Below are 21,011 nucleotides of genomic sequence, written 5' to 3'. Positions count from 1 at the left end.
ACACTTAACAATTGAGTCATGTACTTATTAAAATTATTTATATGGTTCCTAACATCACTTTTCTTCATCTATTTTCAACTCATACAATTGCTTCTTTAAATACAGTCTATTTATTAGGGATTTAGACATATAATTTTTTTTTTAATTTTTTCCATAACTCAGAAAGAGATGTTTCATTCGTAATATTTCAGTTCATAAGCAAAACTTAAATGAAAAGTGTTTACAGCTCTCGCTTTTAGTTCTTCCCAATCTTCATCTTTCATATTTTTTGATTTCTTATCTTGCAGCACTTTCAGTAATCCTTGCTGAATCAGAACATTTTTCACCGTACTCTGCCCAATGCTGAAATTACTTTTTCTGTCAAATCGCTCAATCTGCTCAAACTTTATCCCGGGCATCATCTTGACTTTTTTTTAATCTTCACCATAGCTATGATACCAGTTGTTAGGAAAAAACACTCCTACACCTACACAACAGAAAAATAAACTGAAACAAAACTAGCAGAAAACAGAGAAAATAAAGATTTAAGTGGTTCAGAAAAATTTTCTACGTCCATGAAAGAGGGAAAAAAATTCATTAACAGTTTCAAAATTACACACTCAATAAACTTTATCATTTTCTCTCTCTATCCAAAACCCCTTACACTCTTTGCCTATCTCTTCTCACTTTTTTTCTCAAAAAGCGACACTCTTTCTCTACATTTTTCTCTTAGCACACAAAGCCTTATACAAAGCACTTATTTATAAACTCTTAATGAGTCATAAAGTAACCCTCGCCCAACAACATAAAATAATAACTTACCCAACAGTGTTGCAGGTCTAGCCTCAGTGTTAGGAATCATCGTGGAGAACCGATTGTTGTCTGGACTGGTATTGAGCAAGCTAGGTCTCCTTTTTACGCTGAAGTTGTAGCCTGTATTCGAGCCTTTCAAGTTGCTCATGTTAGAGGTGCTGCAACTATAGATTGTGAAAGTAATTGTCTGGAGTTAGTGTCCGCTTTATCTCAAGGCCTACAGTGCCCTCAGTGGTAATGTACTCCCCATTTTCTGGTTTGTGTTGAACTATTTAAAAATGTGAACGTGGGATCTTTTGCATGGATAGATAGGAATTGTAATGGGGTTACAGACTCTTTCGTTAGATGGGCTTTGAGGCTAATTTCAGTGGATTTGTTGCTACGGGGATGGTAGGCCCTTATGTCACTACTAAGTTGCTCAGTGAGCTTGTTTCATAAATAAATATATTTTTATTCAGCAAAAAAAAAAAAAAAGGAAAAATGCACCAGTACGTGTTTCTAGTATTACTTCAAATTTGTATATGACAACATTAATTAATCTCACTCATTATTATTGTAATTGAACATGCAATTTTGAATTCTAACTTATGCAGTTATCACCATAATTTTTCCATTAGAAGTGTTAATTTAAATTTTTTTATTTGAGTTAAGATATGATTTTATATGAAAATTTTTTATTATAATAAAAAATTAGACGAGACAATTTTTTAAAATTTTTTATTGTAACAAAACTCGAATTTTAAATTTGAATCAATAAAATAAATTAGACTTAAATGTCGTTAAATTCATTTAATTTACTGTTTTGAGTTTTTAATATAAATTAAAATGTAATTTTATATAATTTTTTTATTATAATAAAAAAATTAAATATGATTATTTATAAAAAAATCTTATCTCGATTTCGTAAAACGGAACCGAGCATGAAATACACGATTGGTGGGTTCGCGCAAAAACCCGCAAACTTCTCTATAAATATTTAGTAAAAGAAGAAAAAAAAAAGAACCCTAATCTGGAACTCCACCGTACAAACTGCGTTATTAGGGACGATCCAAATCCTCATCATCTTTCTCGTCGACTTTCTCTTCTTGGAGTGTTCGACGAGATTATTCTTCTAAGCAGATGAATTCGTTGGTCAGATTCGTATGAAATTCAGGCCTTGGAAACCCTAACTTTTGTCGGATTGTCAGATTTTGTTGGTGCAGATACAAACACACATACATACATACTTGTATTCGCATAGAAATAAGCTCCGATTGCGGAAATGGTCGGACTTGAGCGAGCGGAGAAGGAGCACGGGCGGACCAGGAAAAGGCCTCGGTCGGCCTGGGACATAGGGCCGTCTAAACCGGAGGTTGGTCCGGTCTCCGATTTCGGTTAGGGTTTTTTGTGTTTGTTGAATTGGTTGAGGTTTAAATATTGGTGCTTTTGTAGGCGCAATCTGCTCTGGTGCCGAGTAATGAAGGCTCGGGAAGGCATGCATCCCCTCCGAAACGGGACGATGATCGCGAAGGCCATTACGTCTTCAATCTCGGCGAGAATCTCACTCCGAGATGTGAGTTTTTCTGTTCAATTTTCTTTCTTTCTTGCTCTTCATTTGATTTCTTTTCAGGAATTCAAGTCATTGATTCAATTGTTTTCTGGATTATCAAATATAATCGCTGATATACTGCTTAACTAATTGGATTTGACGGATATCGTATCGGATGATCAAATTGCGTTCCCACTTCTTTGTTCTTGGCTGCCGTTCTATCACATTTTCCATTATTTCCTGGATTTTCAACTCTAATCGATGATATACTGCTTATTTAATTAGCTTTTTTGGATATCTTGTTGGATGAATGAATTATGCTCCCACTTCTTTGTTCTTGGCCGCCGGTCTATCTCTGTACTAATTCGATTACTAGATGGGAGCATTTTCCACTGTTTCATGGATTTTCAGATCGAATCGGTGATGTACGGCTTAAGAGCATTTTCCACTGTTTCATGGATTTCCAGATCTAATCTGTGATGTACTGCTTAAGAGCATTTTCCACTGTTTCATGGATTTTCAGATCTAATCAGTGATGTACTGCTTAATTAATCAGCTTTGACGGATATCATGTCCGATGACCAAAATGTGTTCCCACTTTTTTGTTCTTGGACGCTGGTCTATCTCCCGATCACTAGACGGGAGCATTTTCCATTATTTCGTGGATTTCGTAATTAATTAGCTTTGACGGACATCATGTTGGATGACCAAATTGTGCTCCTACTTCTTTGTTTTTGGCTGCTGGTCTATCTCCATACTAATTCAATTACTAGATGGGAGCATTTTACTTTTTCCGTTGCTAATTATACATATATGCGTTAATCTTTTTATTCTCTATATGCTCTCTTTTTAGCATACTCTTTCTGGGTGGCAATTTTATCATTCTGATGACCATTAATTCATTCGCGTGTCAATCAGAATCTGCATCGCGTTATCATTATTTAAGTTGTAGCTCGTTGAAAATTGGTGGTGCATTTATTAGTGGTCGTAGTTCTATATAATTATGTTTTAGTCATTTTTTTTTGTCTCAAGATTTTCTGTATTTGACTGGGAACATTTTTATTTTACATGTAATTTTGGCAGACAAAATACTCAGCAAAATGGGTGAAGGTTAGCTGTCAAGTGTCCTGCTGTCTACAAGATTTTATGTTTTTGTCGTTCTGCTTCTGTCATTCAGCATGTTGCTAGTGCTGTAGGCACATTTGGTCGAGTTTTGGAATGTTGGGACCGTCAAACAAAGCAGTACGTGGCAATCAAGGTCGTTCGAAGCATTAGAAAATATCGAGATGCGGCAATGATAGAGGTTGATGTACTTCAACTTCTTGCTAAGCAGGACAAAGGCAGCTCAGGGTACATTATGTTTCCCTGTCTCAGCTGATAGGATTGTTGGTCGATCATGTGCTGGCATCTTAAATTTCACTGCTTTCTTTGTGCAGCTGCGTGCAAATACGAAATTGGTTTGATTACCGAAATCACATATGTATAGTAAGTATGCCAATTTAAGTTATGATTGTAACTTTTATTCATCTTATTGTCTTATTGCATCCCTTCATCTGGTTGGAAAGTCGAGATTTTGAGAGTATGAATTTCATTCTAATAGGTTGCTATTGCTTATCTATGTTGAAAAGAGTGGCTTCATTGCTGCCTTACATTGCTGTTGAATTAGCTTTCCTGATGTTCCTGAATAATAACTAAATAAATCCAATTTTTCAAATTTGGTAATTTGTTGTTTGTTATCACATCAGTAGCTGTCTCTGCCTGATCTTGCATGCTTAGCTCAACAAGTTTAGATAATTTGTTCTGCTGTGTATTTGATCTATATCGTAGCCGGGTAGTTTGTCTGTGATAATAGTTTCTTGACGTGCTTTATTGATAGAACTGGGAACTAAACAAAAACCTTCCTTTGGATGCATTTTAATGCTTTTATCAGGTATTTGAGAAGCTTGGACCAAGTTTATTTGATTTTCTAAAGAGAAATAAGTACCAACCATTCCCTCTGGATCTTGTTCGGGAATTTGGACGACAGCTTTTGGAATCAGTAGCATGTCTGTTCATTGTTCATTGTTCTTGTTCTAGTTCTCTTTTTCACTTTCCCCACCAATCTGTTTCTTGGACTGTTTTGTGTATTCAGGGGCGTTCATAACCAACTTGCCAACCTTGTTACTTTTTGTTTGACTCGGTTTCTTTGTTTATCATATCGGACAGATATGCATGACTTACGCTTAATTCACACTGATTTGAAGCCAGAAAATATACTTCTTGTGTCTTCTGAATATGTAAAGCTTCCTGGATATAAGGTACTTAGCTTTTTACAAGTAGAAACACGCCATTTTTATACTCAGGTATTCATTAAGAAAAAAAGCTCCTGGTTATAATATATAAAAAATTCTTGAAAATGGTACAGAGGGTTTCTACAGAAGAAATGCAATACAGGTTCTTGCCCAAGTCTAGTGCCATTAAGCTGATTGATTTTGGTAGTACAGCTTTTGATAACCAGAATCATAGCTCAATTGTTTCTACACGGCATTACAGAGCCCCTGAGGTCATTCTAGGTAACTGATTTGGTGCTGGAAAGTGAAAATGTGCTCCTGCTGTTTATTTGCTTTATTTTTATTTTGTTCCAACTCCAACCAGAAAAAGGACGGGCTGGTGTCTGAGAGCAGCAAGACTTTGTAGTGGTCGACGTTGTGCGCACTTGTTTCTTTATTTGCAGCGCTTGCAGACAGTTTCTTCTTCATTGTTTGATCTTGTCAACAATTTTGATTAGATGGTCAAAGTTATAATATAACCTGTTGTGTTTTACATGCTGTCTTTGTATGTGTCTCTTCTATTGCTCTGTGTGTGTTCTTTTAGGGCTAGAACATCTCTTCTATTGCTTGCTCACAGAAGGATGTTCCGTAATTCTTTTTCTTTACTTAATTGTCTGTCTGCTAATTATGTAGGTCTAGGATGGTCTTATCCGTGTGATATGTGGAGCATAGGTTGCATACTTGTTGAACTTTGCTCGGTTAGTCCGAAATTTCTTTAGCTTTGTTGGAATGTGAATCATCTAGTCAGAAAATCTTGACGTGGCATCGTGTTTTCTCCAGGGTGAAGCATTGTTTCAGACACATGAAAATTTGGAGCATTTGGCAATGATGGAGAGGGTTTTAGGACCTCTACCAGAGCATATGGTTCAAAGGGCCAAGTGCGTGGTGAAATTTGTTGCTTCATTCACTTTGCTTTTTTACCTGCTTAATGTTTATTTGTGCAAATTTAAGTACTTACACCCATTGCCGCCTTCTTTGGGTTCTTTGCACAGTCGAGGTGCAGAAAAATATTTCAAGCGAGGTGCACGACTAAATTGGCCTGAAGGAGCAGTTTCTAGGGAGAGTATTAGAGCCGTGAAAAAACTAGATTGTTTAAAGGTTTTGCATTTCAAGTTCTGCCCTTTTTTTTTTGGGAGGGTCAGTTTAGTACATTGTTTATATGGTAATGCTGGAGAGTTTCATGATTCATAGAGTTTCAAGATTCATATAATGCCATTATGGTTTAATGCAGGATTTGGTATCCCGTCACGTAGACTCTTCAAGATCCTCCCTTGCTGATTTGTTGCATGGATTGTTGAAGTATGATCCATCTGAACGTCTCACTGCTCGGCAAGCTCTTGATCATCCCTTCTTTAGGATTCCAACCTGAGCAGGGAGCAGTCCACTTGTCTACTTTGATCCACTTTGAAAGCTTAACTTATAGTACCCACCTAATGTGGATGCTCCAGGAGGAGAGAGAGAGAGAGAGGGGGGAGAGAGAAATGAATTAAGCTTGCCATCTATGTGAAATGCTGTCTATGAAATGTTGTCTTGTCTGTATCAATTCTTTTTTTATTTTTTATTTTTTTTAAAAGCAAAATCAGAAAAATTTTCAGCAAGTTTCATTGCCATTGCACCGGTGTACACACGAATTAACAGAAAGCGCCTTTTCCATTTATATCATCAGAACAAATGTGAATTCACTATGATTATTCCCTCTTCGAATACGGTTAGGCCATTTTTTTTTTTTTTGGGATATTAGTGTGGTTGGCCGATTTGAGCCACCCACTTTAACTAATGACCCAAGGTTTTTAAAATTTGGAGAATGGCCTTTTTAAAAATATTTCAACAATTGCATCCAAATGTCACCTTTCCTTCTCCACGAGAGGGGGGAGAGGAGGAAATGTTGATGAAGGCCTCAACGTCAAGCTACGAATTATTATAGGTTTCATTTATTTCACTGATTCGAGTTTTTTGTTTTAGATTTTTACAGTTAAAAGCTATCAGAAAATATTACATTTAATTTTTTCTATTAAAGTTAAAAACTCTCAGAAAATATTACATCTCAGTTCGAATTGAAAATTTAAATCTGCGAAGCGAACGAGGTCATATTCTTTTAATAATTAATAACTAAAGCAAAAACTGATAGAAGACTTGCTTTCGTAAGTGAAACTACTGGTTTAGTTTCTTTTTTCTTTTTAGTCTTTTAATTTTTGCTAATATAATCCACTGGTTTTTATTTTAAGTGCGTCTTACTAAAAACTCTTTTAGGAACAATGGCCATTCACTTAATTTTAGAAATCTTGGGACATTCATTAGAAAAGTAGTCTAATAAGGGTTACTTGTGCACATGCTTGTTTTTTTTTTTGGATGAGATTGGCAGACTCAGATTGGCTTTGCTCAGTTCCAGAGAGATTGGTAGCTTCAACTACTTATCATTTGATTGAGTGCTTTCTTAGTACAAAGGCTGTGCATACAAAGGAAAGGAACAAAACGTTTGGAATCACCAAAAGTCTCCACAGGAGCACAATCCATCTTCGAATTTGTGAAACCTGTTTGCATCTCTAACCAAGAACACCACCTTCAAAACCTTAGACAAGCCCTTAATGAACAAATGACAATCCCCACATACTCTCAAGTTCTTGAAAATACGAATTATTTTCTTCTCCTCAAGCCTACCATGAACCAGTGCTAATCCGATTGCCAGCTTCTCGCTGTGAACTCTCAAGCTCTCCGCCTTCGACTCATCTTCCACATCATGCAATGCAAACCGTAGTCCAGGGACATAACCCATCTCCGCTTTCATCCTTTTCTCCATTTCCTTGAGGACTTCATGAATTTTCTCTGTGAGTGGGTGAGAATCGTCTCCATTGTAGAAAAAGTGGACTTCTTTGTCAACTTCTACCCAACTACGACCCGCCTCTTTCTTTAACCCCTTAATCTTCACCAGTTTTCTTAATCTCTCACCCTCTTTCCAGTTCCCTGCATCGGCAAAGATGTTCGACAACAGCACATAGTTGACAGTGTTATCCCCATCCAATCTCAGAATTATCTCTCCCACCTCTCGCGCTAATTCTATGCCTCCATGTATTCTGCAGGCACTCAACAATGTTTGCCATATCTCGATGTTTGGTTTTAGTGGCATGTTCATGATAAGATTCTTTGCTTCTTCTAGTCGTCCAGCACGGCCAAGGAGATCTACCATACACGCATAATGCTCTACCTTTGGTTTAAGTCGGCGGTCATTGCACAATCTTGAAAATATTTCCTGGCCTTCTTTGATTAGTCTAGAGTGGCTACAGGCTGACAGCACGGCCAAGTAAGCCACACTATCAGGTTCTATATTGTCTGATCTCATTTTGTTAAAAAGGCGTACAGCTTCTCCTCCCAAACCATGCTTCCCGTAGCCCGTGATCATGACTGTCCAAGAAATAACATTTTTGGCCGGCATTTCATTGAATAGTCTTTCCGATTCATCTGGATCTCCACACTTGAGATACATATCCAAGATTGAATTGGCTACTGATATATCTAAACCAGACGGGATTTTGGTGGAGAGAGCATGTATTTGCTTACCTTGACCGACGAGTGCAAAATCGGCAAACACGCCAATCAGGCTTGAGAGAACAAACCCATCTAATTTATGGCGTGCGTTTACTCTTAGCCGCTTGAACAAGTTCATGGCCTCCTCTAAATCGCCTTCTTGAGCAAAACCAAGAATCAGTGAACTCCAAGATATTATATTCTTCTGCTTGATTTGCTCAAACACTCTCCGAGCCTCAAATAAGCGTCTACATTTGACATACAGATCAACAAGAGCACCTGCAACCATGGTCTGGGCATCATATGTGAAGCCCCTTGTGATTATGAAAGCATGCATTTGGCTTCCTTGCTGAACGGCCCCAAGACCAGAGCAGGCCTTTAGAGCACTCGTAAACGTGAATTCATCGGGGACCTCCCCTTGTTCTTGCATTTCACGAAACAAGAGCAAAGCTCTTTTTCCATTTTCTTCAACCGTGTATCCCGCAATCATCGTATTCCACGTAATAAGATTCTTAACAGCCATCGCCTCAAACATCAGTGTTGCTTCTGCGATCCTCCCGCATTTAGCATACATGTCAACAATAGAATTTCCGACCACAATGACCGTTTCAAAACCAGATTTAGCACATAGGCCATGAATCTGCATCCCATACTCAACAATACCAAGAGCCCCAGATGCCTTGAGACTTGTGGAGAAAGTAAACTCATTTGGCTTAGAATCCGAAGCACCCATTTGGCAAAAAACAGATAAGCATTTTTGGGCATTCCCATTCTGCAAGTAGGCACACATCAGGGCCGTCCAAGAAACCACGTTTCTCTCAGGCATTTTTTCAAACACATCATATGCGGAGCCTATTTTACCGCATTTGCCATACATATTTATAAGATCATTGTTCAACATCAAATCACACGCAAATCCCATTCTTAAAACTGCTCCATGAGACTTTAATCCCTTATCGAGTGTCAAGTTCTTTGAGCAGCTCCTGAGGAGATTGGCCAATATCTGCCTCTGGTGCATCTCAAAGAGATCCCACAACAAAGCATAATCACTTAAGAAGTGGAGATTCACATCTCGAGTGAATTAAATTGTCGCATGGACATGATTAACTCTGTAAAAATTACAATATGTGACCCTTTTTTAAGAGTTGAATTAAAATGTGGCTTACTTTTTCAAATATCATATATATGGTATTTTTTTTAAATTGTATTTTTTGACACCCCAAAATGCCCTTCTATTTATTTTACTGAGCATTTTTTGTTTAAAACTAACTGCCATATTTTTCTCTTCCATTTTAAAAAAAAAAAAAAAAAAAAAAAAAACTCATTTAAAAAATAATCAAAGAAAAATACGCTGCAAAAGGAAAATGCCTGGGGTTTGAGGGTTCTTTCTGCGTCTGTTCTAGTTTTGAACCACTGTTTTGTTATGTTAACTGTCGTTTTTATTTTTGGCTTGTTTTTACGAAAACGCCCTCATTTTTACGCGTTTAGCAAATTGATCTCTCAACTTTTAATATTAACAATTCATTCTTAAACTTTAAAATTTATTATAATATTAATCAAATTAAAAATGAAGTTAAAAATTCGAGCGATTTTTTCTACGTAAACATTTAATGAGCTGTTCTAGTTTTGAACCACTGTTTTGTTATGTTAACTGTCGTTTTTATTTTTGGCTTGTTTTTACGAAAACGCCCTCATTTTTACGCATTTAGCAAATTGATCTCTCAACTTTTAATATTAACAATTCATTCTTTAAACTTTAAAATTTATTATAATATTAGTCAAATTAAAAATGAAGTTAAAAATTCGAGCGATTTTTTCTACGTAAACGTTTAATGAGGCCAGTGAGTGATTTTTTTTTATTTTATAAAATTAGAATTTAACCGTTTTGAGGAAAAATTAGGATTCTTTAATTTCAAAAATTTCCACTCAATGATGTATGAGAATCAATTTAATGTAAAAAGAATAAAATTAGCCTCATTAAATGTGTGAATATTTGAATATTTAACTTTGTTATTAATTTAACTAATATTACAACGAATTTTAACTTTTAAAGGAATTGCTAAAATTAAAAGTTGAAAAACCTATTTGTTAAATTCATAAAGTTACGGTGTCAGATTAAAAAAAGCCTTTATTTTTTTGGTGGTTTTGTATATTGTTTCCTTTTCTTTATTTTGGTGTGCTTTCCTTTTCGTCTCCTTCTGACTCTCTCTCTCTCTCCTTTTTAAATGTGTTTTGGTCTTTTTTTTTTAATTTTTTTATGTGTTTCGGCCATTTCATTTTCTACAGTCGTGTAATAAAACTTTAGGTGCTTCTGTCGTTTCGGTTTTTCGTGCTGTTATATTGTTTGTCGTTCCTATTTGGTGTCGTTTTCTTGTAGTCGTCCGTTTCCTTACAATTTTCTATGTTTATTCACTTTTTGTTGTTTCTTTCTTGTCGTTATTCTCCAATTTGTTGTCGTTTTATTGATTGCCCTTGTTGTTTCTTCATTCCCTTTGATGCCGTTTTATTGATTTACTCGTTTAGTTTTCATCATTCATGTCCTTCTCATTCATCATCGTTTCCGTACTCTTATTGTCGTTTTCTCCATTAGCTTGTCGTTTCCGTCCTTCTCCAAATGCGCACGTTTTGATTCTCCTTGTCAACTGATTTGGAACTCTACAAAGTACAAAACAGGAGTCCTCAAAGCAGTAATGTCTTAATCCAACGTCTGTTCTGTTCTTCTGCATTCATTCACCACTATTCCCAAGACACAAACTCAAGTGCTCTATTGTGTAGTGTTGTTCTTGAACATCCTTATTTTTTTGTTAACGTTCGTTTTAAATGAAAAACGAGGAAATTGATAATTCCCTCCTCAATATTCTCTTCCCCAAGCACCAATGCTAACGTTAATCTTGGCTTCAACCATAAGAGAATTGGAGAATCTCTTCTTGCCCACTTTCAGAAACTGCACCCACTTAAAAACGTTGAAGAAAATCCACGCCCTCATCGTCAAGTTTTCCCTGTCGCAGAGCAACTTCTTGGTCACCAAAATGGTCGATGTCTGCGACAAGACCGGGCAAGTTGAGTACGCTAGTTTGCTCTTCCAACAAGTGGTCCAAGGAAACGTTTTTTTGTACAACGCAATCATCAAAGCCTACGCTAATAATAGTAGATATTCTCTAGCTTTGATTCTCTATAAGCAAATGGTGAGCCAAATTTCGGAAGATGAGAAGAATCCCATGTTGCCCAACAAGTTTACGTTCCCGTTTGTGGTGAAATCTTGTGCTGGGCTTCTTTGTGTTTCTCTGGGCAGGCAAGTTCATGCCCATGTGTGGAAGTTTGGGACGAAGTCTCATTCCATTACTGATAATGCACTTATGGATATGTACATGAAATGTGGTAGTTTGGAATATGCGCATAAGTTGTTTGAGGAAATGCGTGAGAGAGATTTAGTCTCTTGGAATGGTTTGCTTTCGGGGTATGCTAGATTAGGACAGATGAGGAAGGCCAGAGAATTGTTTGAGGAAATGCCTGATAAGAGTATTGTCTCTTGGACAGTGCTGATTTCTGGGTACGTCGGGATAGGATGCTATTCTGAGGCGCTGGAGATTTTCCGGGAAATGCAAATGTTGGATATTGAGCCCGATGAGGTCAGTGTTATATCGGTGTTGCCGGCGTGTGCGCAGCTCGGAGTTCTTGAGATTGGGAAGTGGATTCATATTTACTCAGATAAGAATGGCTTGTCGAGGTCAACTGGGGTTTGTAATGCTCTGATTGAAATGTATGCAAAATGCGGTTGTATTGATCCAGCGTTGCAGTTGTTCGAGAAGATGATGGAGAGGGATGTTGTTTCTTGGAGTACAATGATTGGGGGGCTGGCGAATCATGGTAAAGCTCATGAGGCAATTGAACTCTTTCGAGACATGCAGAGAACACGAATTGAACCTAATGGGATTACATTTCTTGGTCTTCTATCAGCCTGCATACATGCCGGTTTTTGGAATGAAGGACTTAAGTACTTTGATTCCATGAGAAAGGATTATCATTTGGAGCCTGAAGTTGAACACTATGGTTGTTTGGTTGATCTTCTTGGACGCTCGGGACGCCTTGATCAGGCTCTTGAGATAGTAAAGAAAATGCCCATGAAACCCGATTCAAAGATTTGGGGTTCTTTGTTGAATTCCTGCAGGATTCATTGCAATGTTGAAATTGCTATCGTTGCCATGGAACACCTTTTAGAGATTGAACCAGATGATATAGGGAACTATGTGTTGCTTTCCAATGTTTACGCGGAAGTTGGGATGTGGGAGGGGGTGTCAAAGATCAGGAAACTCATAAGAAGCAAGAGCATGAAGAAAACCCCAGGGTGCAGTTTGATCGAAGTTAATAATGTGGTTGAAGAGTTTGTATCAGGTGATGATACGAAACCATGTTCCAAAGATCTTTTCTCAATGCTAGAGCTGCTTGTTTCCCATCAAAACGTTACTAACAAGGACATGATAGGAATCGCATCAGAGGATTGTAGTGAAAGCATACCCTCAAGCTAACAGACGTTAGAAGCAATTTATGAGTGCGACCACAGAATGTTTTAACTGTTAAAATAACAATACCATTTTGGGCAGAAAGATGGGTTCTTGTTAAAAATCAAGAAACTTCTTCAGAAGCTCAAATCAGTCTTTGCCCGAACCGCAAATGGCTCCCTCTAATGGCTCCTCAGCTACTCATGAGATTGTGAAAGTTCAAAGAGGCACTCGATTTGGTGGATGATCGGTAATGTATGGGATTATTGTTATTATATGTACACGCACAGAATATATTTGGACGTATCATCAGCAGACTGCAAGAAGCAAAGCTTCATAGACTCTACTAATCCTTATAGAATACTAACCATTTTTGTAAATTCTTTCTTTCGTTATCAATTTTGAATGTTGCCTGTTTGTTTGGACATATTTCAACTCCCTCTTACACACATGAATACAACTAATGAATGATTCGTCTCTTCAGGATGAATATTTGGAATGTTTTATTAACATTTTCTCAGTTTACCTTTGTTTTGGTGATCCTAGTCTCTAAACACTACTTTTTTGATTTAGGCCCGTTTGTTTCATATACTCAAATTCAAATCATATTATGCTACAGTATTTTTCTCTCACAAAAAATTTGAATTTCAAATATCATAATCAAGAATCATGGTCTAAGTATATCTTCTAAACGGCCCTTTATAGTTTTTGCTGAGCAGTGTTAATTCAATTTACATGTTCTCTTATTTCTTAATGTCACAACATCATTCTAACACCAGATACAGCATAATAAAGACAGATTCATTTAAGCTGTATACTATGTATCCAAATGTGGATTCGGCAAATCTCAACAAGTCAGGTTGTTGTGTCATAAAAAGAGTGGAAAGCGTGGAAGGAGATGAAGGGAAGAGGGAAGGAAGGAGGGACTCATGACTCATGCAAAAGAAAACCTTCATACTGCGTGTGTTAGTCTTGTAGATTCATGTTGGGCGAGTTTTTGAGCGGGAGCTACCACTCATGCAGTGGCAAGGACCCGCAGCTCTCGAGGCTGCCCCTGCCTCTCCTACCTTCCTATGGTAATTATAAATCTGTGTTCGTTTCATAAATTATTTGCAAAAAAACTGGAATTGAGTAAATAGATTGTCAACCTGAATGCTTGGATTACATGCCAATTGCAAACCAATATCTACAGTGTCAAAGTTCAAGGAAACAAAACTCCAATCACAATAATCAGCAAAGTAATACGACTTGAAAGTGTTGTCATAACCTCATAATTTTTTCCGCACAAGATTACAATGTTCCTCAACAGCCAATAGTAGAAGAATGAATCGACTTAATTTAAAAATTCCAAACAAAGATTTTCCTAGCGGAATTTCTGAGTGAAAGAGAGGCCACACACAACAATTACCGCATAAACAGCACAATCCATGAACACAGCATCAGCTACCCTCTGAATCAGCAAACCTATCTCTAAAGTCTTGCCTAGTTGTTCAGTCCAATCATTTCCGCCGGCTGCTGGTGTTGTATTTCCTCCTCTATCAGCCCTTCCCAAACTTCTCTGTTTACCAAGAAGTTGTGCGATGACGACTGTTACATTTGTTAGCAAAACTAGATAGAGAGGCCTGAAGCTCAAACTGCTGCTTATGATCTTTATGCTTAGTATAGGAAATCCTAGATATGATAAAACGACTAGGAGCGCTACTGCTACAGAACAACAAAGGCGAGTAGTCTCCGTAGCTGCAAAGGCAGAACTTATTTGACTTGGACTGAAAAAGTTACGCTTCTCCGCCTGGGGTTGCACATGTCTTTCTGTAGCCAAATTAGAAACATATGTACTTCGATCTGTTGATGAGAACAAATCTGATCTCAATACGCCGCTTTCCGAAGCAGGACTTTGTATGGCCTCAGGATTAGTCTCAGATTTGCTTAAGGATGGTATGGGAGTGCTTCCACCAAAATCAGCCTTAGTCTGGCCAGCATTGGTGCTGTGATTGTCTTCTGGCAGCAAAGAGCTAGATGTCTTATCCTCTCCATCAGAGGAAACTGCAGAACATTAGGAGCAATGAAAAACAGCATAAATTTCTAGTCTCCATTTTTTTTTTTCACAGTAACACAGAGGTCAAAGTTTTAAGGGAAGTGAAACCGATTTCAACCAAATCAAGGGAAGAATCTCCACGGTTACAAAAAATGACACAATCTATCAAAATCTATGGAATTATGACACGGTTAAGGTGAATTTCAGCTTGGAAAAGGAAGAACTTATAAAGCAAGTTCAAGTTCAACCAAATTTTACTGATTAAGATCGCATGATGCTTGTCAAAGAACCCAATAACTCAGTAAATTCAATAATATACTGTATCACGACTCAAAACACATATTAAGATTGGTACACATATCGACCAATTCCTATCAGATTTCTAACAAGGTCCAAAGTGCAAACTTCATTTGAGCAAAGGTTAAGTAAATTCTCAGTCTCCACACAGCAGAATTTGGCGTCTGAGCCAAAATTTCTGGCTACCAATTAATTGAATAAAATTCATCCCTGAATAAACGCTCTATCTCAATTCAACCCCAACATAACAGTTTTATTCAAGAATGTAAGTAAAGCATACCAACAAACCCTCACAAAATCAAATTTTCATCTAAACAAACACAAAGATTCCAATGACGAATTCAATTACAAAATTACAGAAAATTTCACCATGGAATGTGGACTATGAGTGAGTGAGAGAGAGAGAGAGAGTACCGTTGGTTGCGTAGGAGAGATTCGATTGGGAGTCAAAGGGCTGGAGATCTGCTGATGGCGATGGAGAAGAAGAAGAAGAAGAAGAAGATGGGAGGGTTTGGATGCGACTGGTGATGAGGGCAAGGCGGTCGGAGCTTCTCTCCATGATCTTCTTCCTCCGAGCTTCTCTGCTGTTCGTCGCCATAGCCTCCGTACTGATTGATTGAACTGTTATTGTCCAATTTCTCTCTCTGCTCATATTTTCGGAAGTTGCTATAAACATTTAAATATGGGTGTACAAAATCTCTTGTTCATTCCCAGCAAAAAAAAAAAAAAAAAAAAAAAAAAAAAAAATCTTGTTCATATCCTTTCGATGTCGTTTCGTATTTTACTGTCGTTTTATTTGGAGTTAATAAAAGATAAAATTGTTGAACTTACGGGTCTAAATTTTTATCATTAATTATTTAATTAAAAAGGTATTAATAAAAATAAATGATAAAAATCAAGACTTGTATTTGTCTACTTTTCTTTTAATAAAATGGTCCTCCAACTGTGGGACAAGTTCCATTTTAATCCAAAATGTTCGAAACATCTTATAACAAGTTATTGGTTTAACCATCGGTGGCGGTAGTATGGAATTAGTTAATTCAAGTTTTTAATTTGAGTTGAGATGTGATATTGTGTGAGAATTTTTTACTGTAGTAAAAAAGTTAGATGTGATTATTTTTTAGAGTTTTTTATTGTAAAAAAACTCAAATTCTAAACTCGAATCATCGAAAAAAATGGGGCCTAATATCCTTTATTCACAGTCAGGTTTAAGTCCTCATGTCCTCACAAAAAGAGTTTCAACTTAAAAGTGGTAACGCTCACTTATGAGTGGGTATAAAGGGCAGTATGAATGGGTAAAACTTAAGTTGTGAACGAATGAAGAATAGATTTAGATCATTTACCATTGCACCTGTAGAATTAGTTGATTCCTGCTATAGGCGGATGGGAGCGTCAGTGAGGAACTAACGACCCTATTTTACGACGGAAAAAAAGTTATTAATTTATGAAATTATTCCAAATTAGTCTTTCCACCAATCATGATTCATCGTTAAAATAGATGGAAAAAAAGGACTATGCGTAGTTTAGTAAGAGAGTATAAAGAAGAAAGTTGTACCTTTTTCCCTGGGTAATTATAACAATCGGATGGAAGGATAAAGGAGTAGTTTATGGCAACTTTGTAGTTTGTAGTATGTAGGTATTTGGATATATTAAAAACTATGACAATCACAACCTAGTCCCATCAATTTCTTTCTAGGTTTGTGCATAAACACCAGGTTATTTGAAGGATGCTAAATTTATCAACAATTTGGAACGAACAATTTAATAGTCCTTTTATTATTATTATTATTATTATTTTACAAAGTTCTCTGAAAATTCTGCTAAGGTACAATATGATTCACTTCAATAAGAACAATAACAATAATAATATGAGTATCGGAAATTAAATACTTAAAAATATTGCAACAATAACGCACCACAACTTGCTGAAGATAAGCAGGAGAAACATAATGCCCATAACTAAAGTACAATGCCATTATGCCAATTGCACTCTTAACAACTCAGCAAAGAAAAACTTCAATGTCACAATAACCAATAGAACTACGAAATTTCAGTTGTTTTGCCCGAGATCTTAACCCGACGATTGAGATGTAAGATAATTTAGCAAAATCTTAAGTCAATTAGAAAATATTCAATACCAATGCACTAAAAGTACTAAGCTAATCATCAAAAATTCAAAAGGACAGCAGCGAAAGTATTGTTGCATCATAAGGATGGAGCAATACGCCTGTAGACTGCTCGGAAAGTCTGTCCTCCATTTCTAGCAACTTTCTGTCCTTCCTCGGTCGCCGAACTCAAGAGCTTGACAACTGGATCCGCTTCGAGCTCTTGGGATGTGAGGGCTTCAAACATGGGGTGCTCCTTTAAACAAGTCTTCATCCACTCTCCAAGTTCTTCAACATCCGTTATAGTGTATATAACCGCACCAACTTGTAGAACATAAGCATACTCATCCAGCAAGAAACGACTGATCACCCGACGGCGGTGATTCTTCTCCTTGAAGTGAGGATCCGGGAACAAGAAAAACATCTTTGAAAGCTGTCCTTTCTCGAAGTAATTCGGAATGTACTTCATTGAATTTGTCCGAACCACCGATACATTTTGGTATTGACCTGGATTTGCAGTCCTTAAAGCTAGAATCCTTTCTTTGACGTACTCTGTAACTTTATCCCTAAGCTCCATTCCTATCATCAGAGTTTCGGGGAAAAGGGTGGCAAGACTGATTAGAAGCCCCCCGAATCCACAACCGATATCTGCAAATTGGATCTTCTTGGAGCTATCAGTTTGATCCGGCGACGGAAAGAATTGTGGATAGTGAAGAGAATAGTCCACATGATGGGGGGAGATTGGTATGGGAAAGTGGGAGTCACTGAGAGGGTTGCTGTGTGCTCTAGCTCGGTAGAAACGCTTTCGGGGCAGACCAGTTGACTTGCTAAGAGTCGGGTTTGCCTCATTCTCCAACATAACTCTCTCTCTCTCTCTTTTCTTAATAACTGCAAAAGTTGTGACTACGTTAAGAGTTAATAACTCAAGAGTGCATCGCAAATAATGTGAAAACTACATAAGAAACTTATTCATGTTAAATTGATTCTTACACAAAGGATCAAAAGGTAAGTTAACAAGGATGCCAGTTGCCACAACTTCAAAGATTAGAGAAGCACAAAGGATTGTAAATGAAATACCATTACAAATGCATCAAATTTGAACGGTCTAATGTGATTTGAGACAGAAATTCTTGGTGGGAAATTTGAATTGACTAAGTAGTGCCAATGGGTGATAATATATGCATCAATTTTTGTCAATGTTTTTATGTTTCTTTCTCAGAGGAATTAATACAAACAATTGGTGAGCATGGAATGCCCACGACTTAACAAATACCAGCATCAACCGATAATTAAATTGATAAGAAAATTTCCACCTTTTAGATGATTTTTACGTGACTAGTTAATTAAAAAAAAAATCAGCAAATATCTTTCTAAGAAAACAGAATAAAAAAATCGCAATTAGCAATAAAAAACAGTGTCAAAAGACTTCAAAGAAGAGATAAGGGAAAAAGAAAAGCGCTTAAGAAGAATCGTATTCATATGAAAGTACCTGGTGGAGATTGGGAAATCTTTTGAGAACCGAAACGCAGATCAGCTGCGACACAGAAAAAAAGGTTTAGGAGGGAACAGAACAAAGCAACTGAAAACTAATAATGTTGTATCATGGCTGAATGGGAGGGATTTGGGCTTGGGCTCAATTTTTGCTGGGCCGAACTTTTTGCCGACTTTCTTCTTAAAAGAGAGAAAGAGAGAGAGAGATTAAAGGCCGTTCATTTTAATTTTTGCTGGGCCGAACTTTTTGCCGACTTTCTTCTTAAAAGAGAGAAAAGAGAGAGAGATTAAAGGCCGTTCATTTTACTGATTCGAGTTTGTAATTTGAGTTGAGATGTGATTTTATGTGAGAGTTTTTTACTGTAGTAAAAAAGTTAGATGTGACTATTTTTGAGAGCTTTTTACTGTAATAAAACTCAAATTTTAAACTCGAATCGATAAAATAAACGGGACCTAAGCTTTATTTTTTTTTTTTGGGGTGGGTAATGATGCATAATTTTACACATAAATTATAGCAAACAGCCAGTTTTCTAAAAACTTGCTGTAAACAGTATGTTTTAATAAGTATCCTATTTAAGGTAAATGATTTATTTGTAAAATAAATTTAAATTTATCGTACATATGCTTTTTAAATTTATCATTTATCGTATATAATATATATATATGCTATTGTACCATAAATATTTTAAAATAAGTTAAATATTTTCATAAAAAATTACTTAGCTTTTAATCGCATTGAAAATATAACATGAATTTAAAATACATGACAAATAATAAATTATAATTATAACAATAATTATTGTGTAATTTTTTAATATAAATTCTGAAAAAAAATATCGTAATAATTACTACATAAAATTACAAATATAACAATATATTTGTGAATGATTTTTTTTTTTATAAATGACCGAGGTTTTATAAAATTACAAAAATGACATTTTGATTAATTTAATAGTCAATCACTGATTGACTTAACGGTCTATAATTAATTGACTTTGTAGTCAATCACTGATTTACTTAATAACGTTCAGTCATTGATTTACTTAACGGCTTATGATTGACTTTAATTTATCATTGATTAACTCGATAATTCTTCATTACAAATTAACATATTACTTAAAAATTAACAAAAATTAATTAATAATTAATCAATTTCAATAAACAAATTGCAGGTTTATTAATGATAAATTATTGATAAATTAATAATGAAACGGTTAATCATTGATTGACCATTGATAACTGATTAACTGTGGTCAATAATTAATTGACTGTGGGGTCAATCACTGATTAACTTTTATAAACAAAACTATCATTTTCTAATAATGAAACGGTTAATCATTGATTGACCATTGATAACTGATTAACTGAGGTCAATAATTAATTGACTGTGGGGTCAATCACTGATTAACTTTTATAAACAAAACTATCATTTTTGTAAAATTAAAAAAGTTTGATCATTTATGAAAAGAGGTGGTAAAAAAACTCCATTTAGCTAGTTTTTTCTTTTAGTTTTATGCTTTTCCTAGAATTTTATCCCTCTTAAGTTAATATTAAAAGGAGAAAGTGAGGGAGAAATCTTAAAGCGTTTTAATTAGAAGGAAATAATCTTTATGCTCCATTTCTAGAAGTATATATACCTCTGGATTTTCCCTCCTACTATGATATAATTTGTGGCCACTTTCCAAATACTACAAGTATCTTTTACCGTCCAACTTGAACATGATATAGCAAATTTCGGTAACCGATGTCCTTGAGTACTGCCCGGTTGAGTTTGTGCTTCCTCTGGGTTTCTCATTGGAACATTTAAAATTTTTATTTGAAGTGTTCGAAAAACCAAAATCATAAAGAATAAAAACACAAATTGAGAAAACCACAAGTCCACTCTCGTAATTAAATCGATAAATACTCGATATATAAAAATATATATTTACTAAGTAAGAGAATCGATAAATATAATTACTCAGTTATTTACTTACTTAATTGGTAACTATTTTGTTTACTTGACTAGAGGCAATTTTAGATTTTAGGTTTTGTAGTAAATTTTGGACTCACCAAATTTCATTGATAAAAAATCTTTGATTTTCAAATTGTACATCCTGCCATATTTGATAAATTAAAGCCCGCCAATTAATCTACTTAAAACTTGATCATGTGTATAAAAGGTGTCTAGCTATCTATCTATATAAAAAGCTTATTATTTTAGTGACAATGAATCAATTATATATATATATATATATATATTAAAAGTTACTTATAGAGTTTCTGTTAATATGTACCAAAGGTTTATATATCTTGATAACTGATAGCCAAAACGGTTACCATACTTTCTCGATTCTCCTGAAATAGAAATTTAAGAGGAAAAAAAATGTAGTTTTCTCTACATAAATTCCCTACTACATTTGTACTTTTGGGTACATGCATTGCATGTTTTTC

General features: G+C 35.8%; 5 protein-coding genes across 8 annotated transcripts; 2 read left to right on the top strand and 3 right to left on the bottom strand.

Moving 5' to 3' along the window:
- Window positions 1-1,753: 1,753 nt before the first annotated feature.
- On the top strand, window positions 1,754-6,152 carry LOC21402815 (serine/threonine-protein kinase AFC3). Of its 3 annotated transcripts, none has more exons than XM_024175877.1 (12): window positions 1,754-2,143; window positions 2,224-2,344; window positions 3,404-3,430; window positions 3,517-3,670; window positions 3,757-3,805; window positions 4,251-4,365; window positions 4,526-4,617; window positions 4,725-4,872; window positions 5,263-5,327; window positions 5,410-5,507; window positions 5,622-5,727; window positions 5,861-6,152. In XM_024175877.1, the coding sequence occupies exons 1-12, from the start codon at window positions 2,054-2,056 to the stop codon at window positions 5,996-5,998; spliced, it is 1,203 nt and encodes a 400-aa protein (XP_024031645.1). In that variant the 5' UTR covers window positions 1,754-2,053; the 3' UTR covers window positions 5,999-6,152. The 3 variants fall into 3 exon arrangements, with proteins under 3 accessions (XP_024031645.1, XP_024031644.1, XP_024031646.1); XM_024175876.1 differs by having other exon boundaries at window positions 5,622-5,766; XM_024175878.1 differs by lacking the exon at window positions 5,622-5,727 and having other exon boundaries at window positions 5,861-5,971.
- An 883-nt stretch (window positions 6,153-7,035) lies between these two features.
- On the bottom strand, window positions 7,036-9,208 carry LOC21402814 (putative pentatricopeptide repeat-containing protein At3g15130). Its single transcript, XM_010113856.2, has one exon. It carries the CDS (start codon window positions 9,167-9,169, stop codon window positions 7,112-7,114), a length of 2,058 nt encoding a protein of 685 aa, XP_010112158.1. The 5' UTR covers window positions 9,170-9,208; the 3' UTR covers window positions 7,036-7,111.
- Window positions 9,209-10,893: 1,685 nt separating this feature from the next.
- On the top strand, window positions 10,894-13,011 carry LOC21402812 (pentatricopeptide repeat-containing protein At2g20540). Its single transcript, XM_010113854.2, has one exon. It carries the CDS (start codon window positions 11,028-11,030, stop codon window positions 12,675-12,677), a length of 1,650 nt encoding a protein of 549 aa, XP_010112156.1. The 5' UTR covers window positions 10,894-11,027; the 3' UTR covers window positions 12,678-13,011.
- An 808-nt stretch (window positions 13,012-13,819) lies between these two features.
- LOC21402811 lies at window positions 13,820-15,627 on the bottom strand. The gene is made up of 2 exons (XM_010113853.2): window positions 15,397-15,627; window positions 13,820-14,693 (listed from the first exon to the last, which is right to left on the bottom strand). Exons 1-2 carry the CDS (start codon window positions 15,578-15,580, stop codon window positions 14,014-14,016), a joined length of 864 nt encoding a protein of 287 aa, XP_010112155.1. The 5' UTR covers window positions 15,581-15,627; the 3' UTR covers window positions 13,820-14,013.
- Window positions 15,628-16,932: 1,305 nt separating this feature from the next.
- LOC21402810 (tRNA (guanine-N(7)-)-methyltransferase) lies at window positions 16,933-18,648 on the bottom strand. 2 transcript variants are annotated; one of them, XM_010113852.2, is made up of 2 exons: window positions 18,577-18,648; window positions 16,933-17,975 (listed from the first exon to the last, which is right to left on the bottom strand). In XM_010113852.2, the coding sequence occupies exon 2, from the start codon at window positions 17,944-17,946 to the stop codon at window positions 17,188-17,190; it is 759 nt and encodes a 252-aa protein (XP_010112154.1). In that variant the 5' UTR covers window positions 17,947-17,975; window positions 18,577-18,648; the 3' UTR covers window positions 16,933-17,187. The 2 variants fall into 2 exon arrangements, with proteins under 2 accessions (XP_010112154.1, XP_024031681.1); XM_024175913.1 differs by having other exon boundaries at window positions 16,933-17,990; window positions 18,577-18,620.
- Between the last annotated feature and the right edge of the window lie 2,363 nt (window positions 18,649-21,011).

The sequence above is a fragment of the Morus notabilis genome, unplaced genomic scaffold, assembly GCF_000414095.1.
Source record: "Morus notabilis unplaced genomic scaffold, ASM41409v2 Scaffold848, whole genome shotgun sequence".
NCBI classification, from domain to species: domain Eukaryota; kingdom Viridiplantae; phylum Streptophyta; class Magnoliopsida; order Rosales; family Moraceae; genus Morus; species Morus notabilis.
Note: the sequence above shows the minus strand (reverse complement) of the source record. Positions and strands in the feature narration are given on the sequence as shown.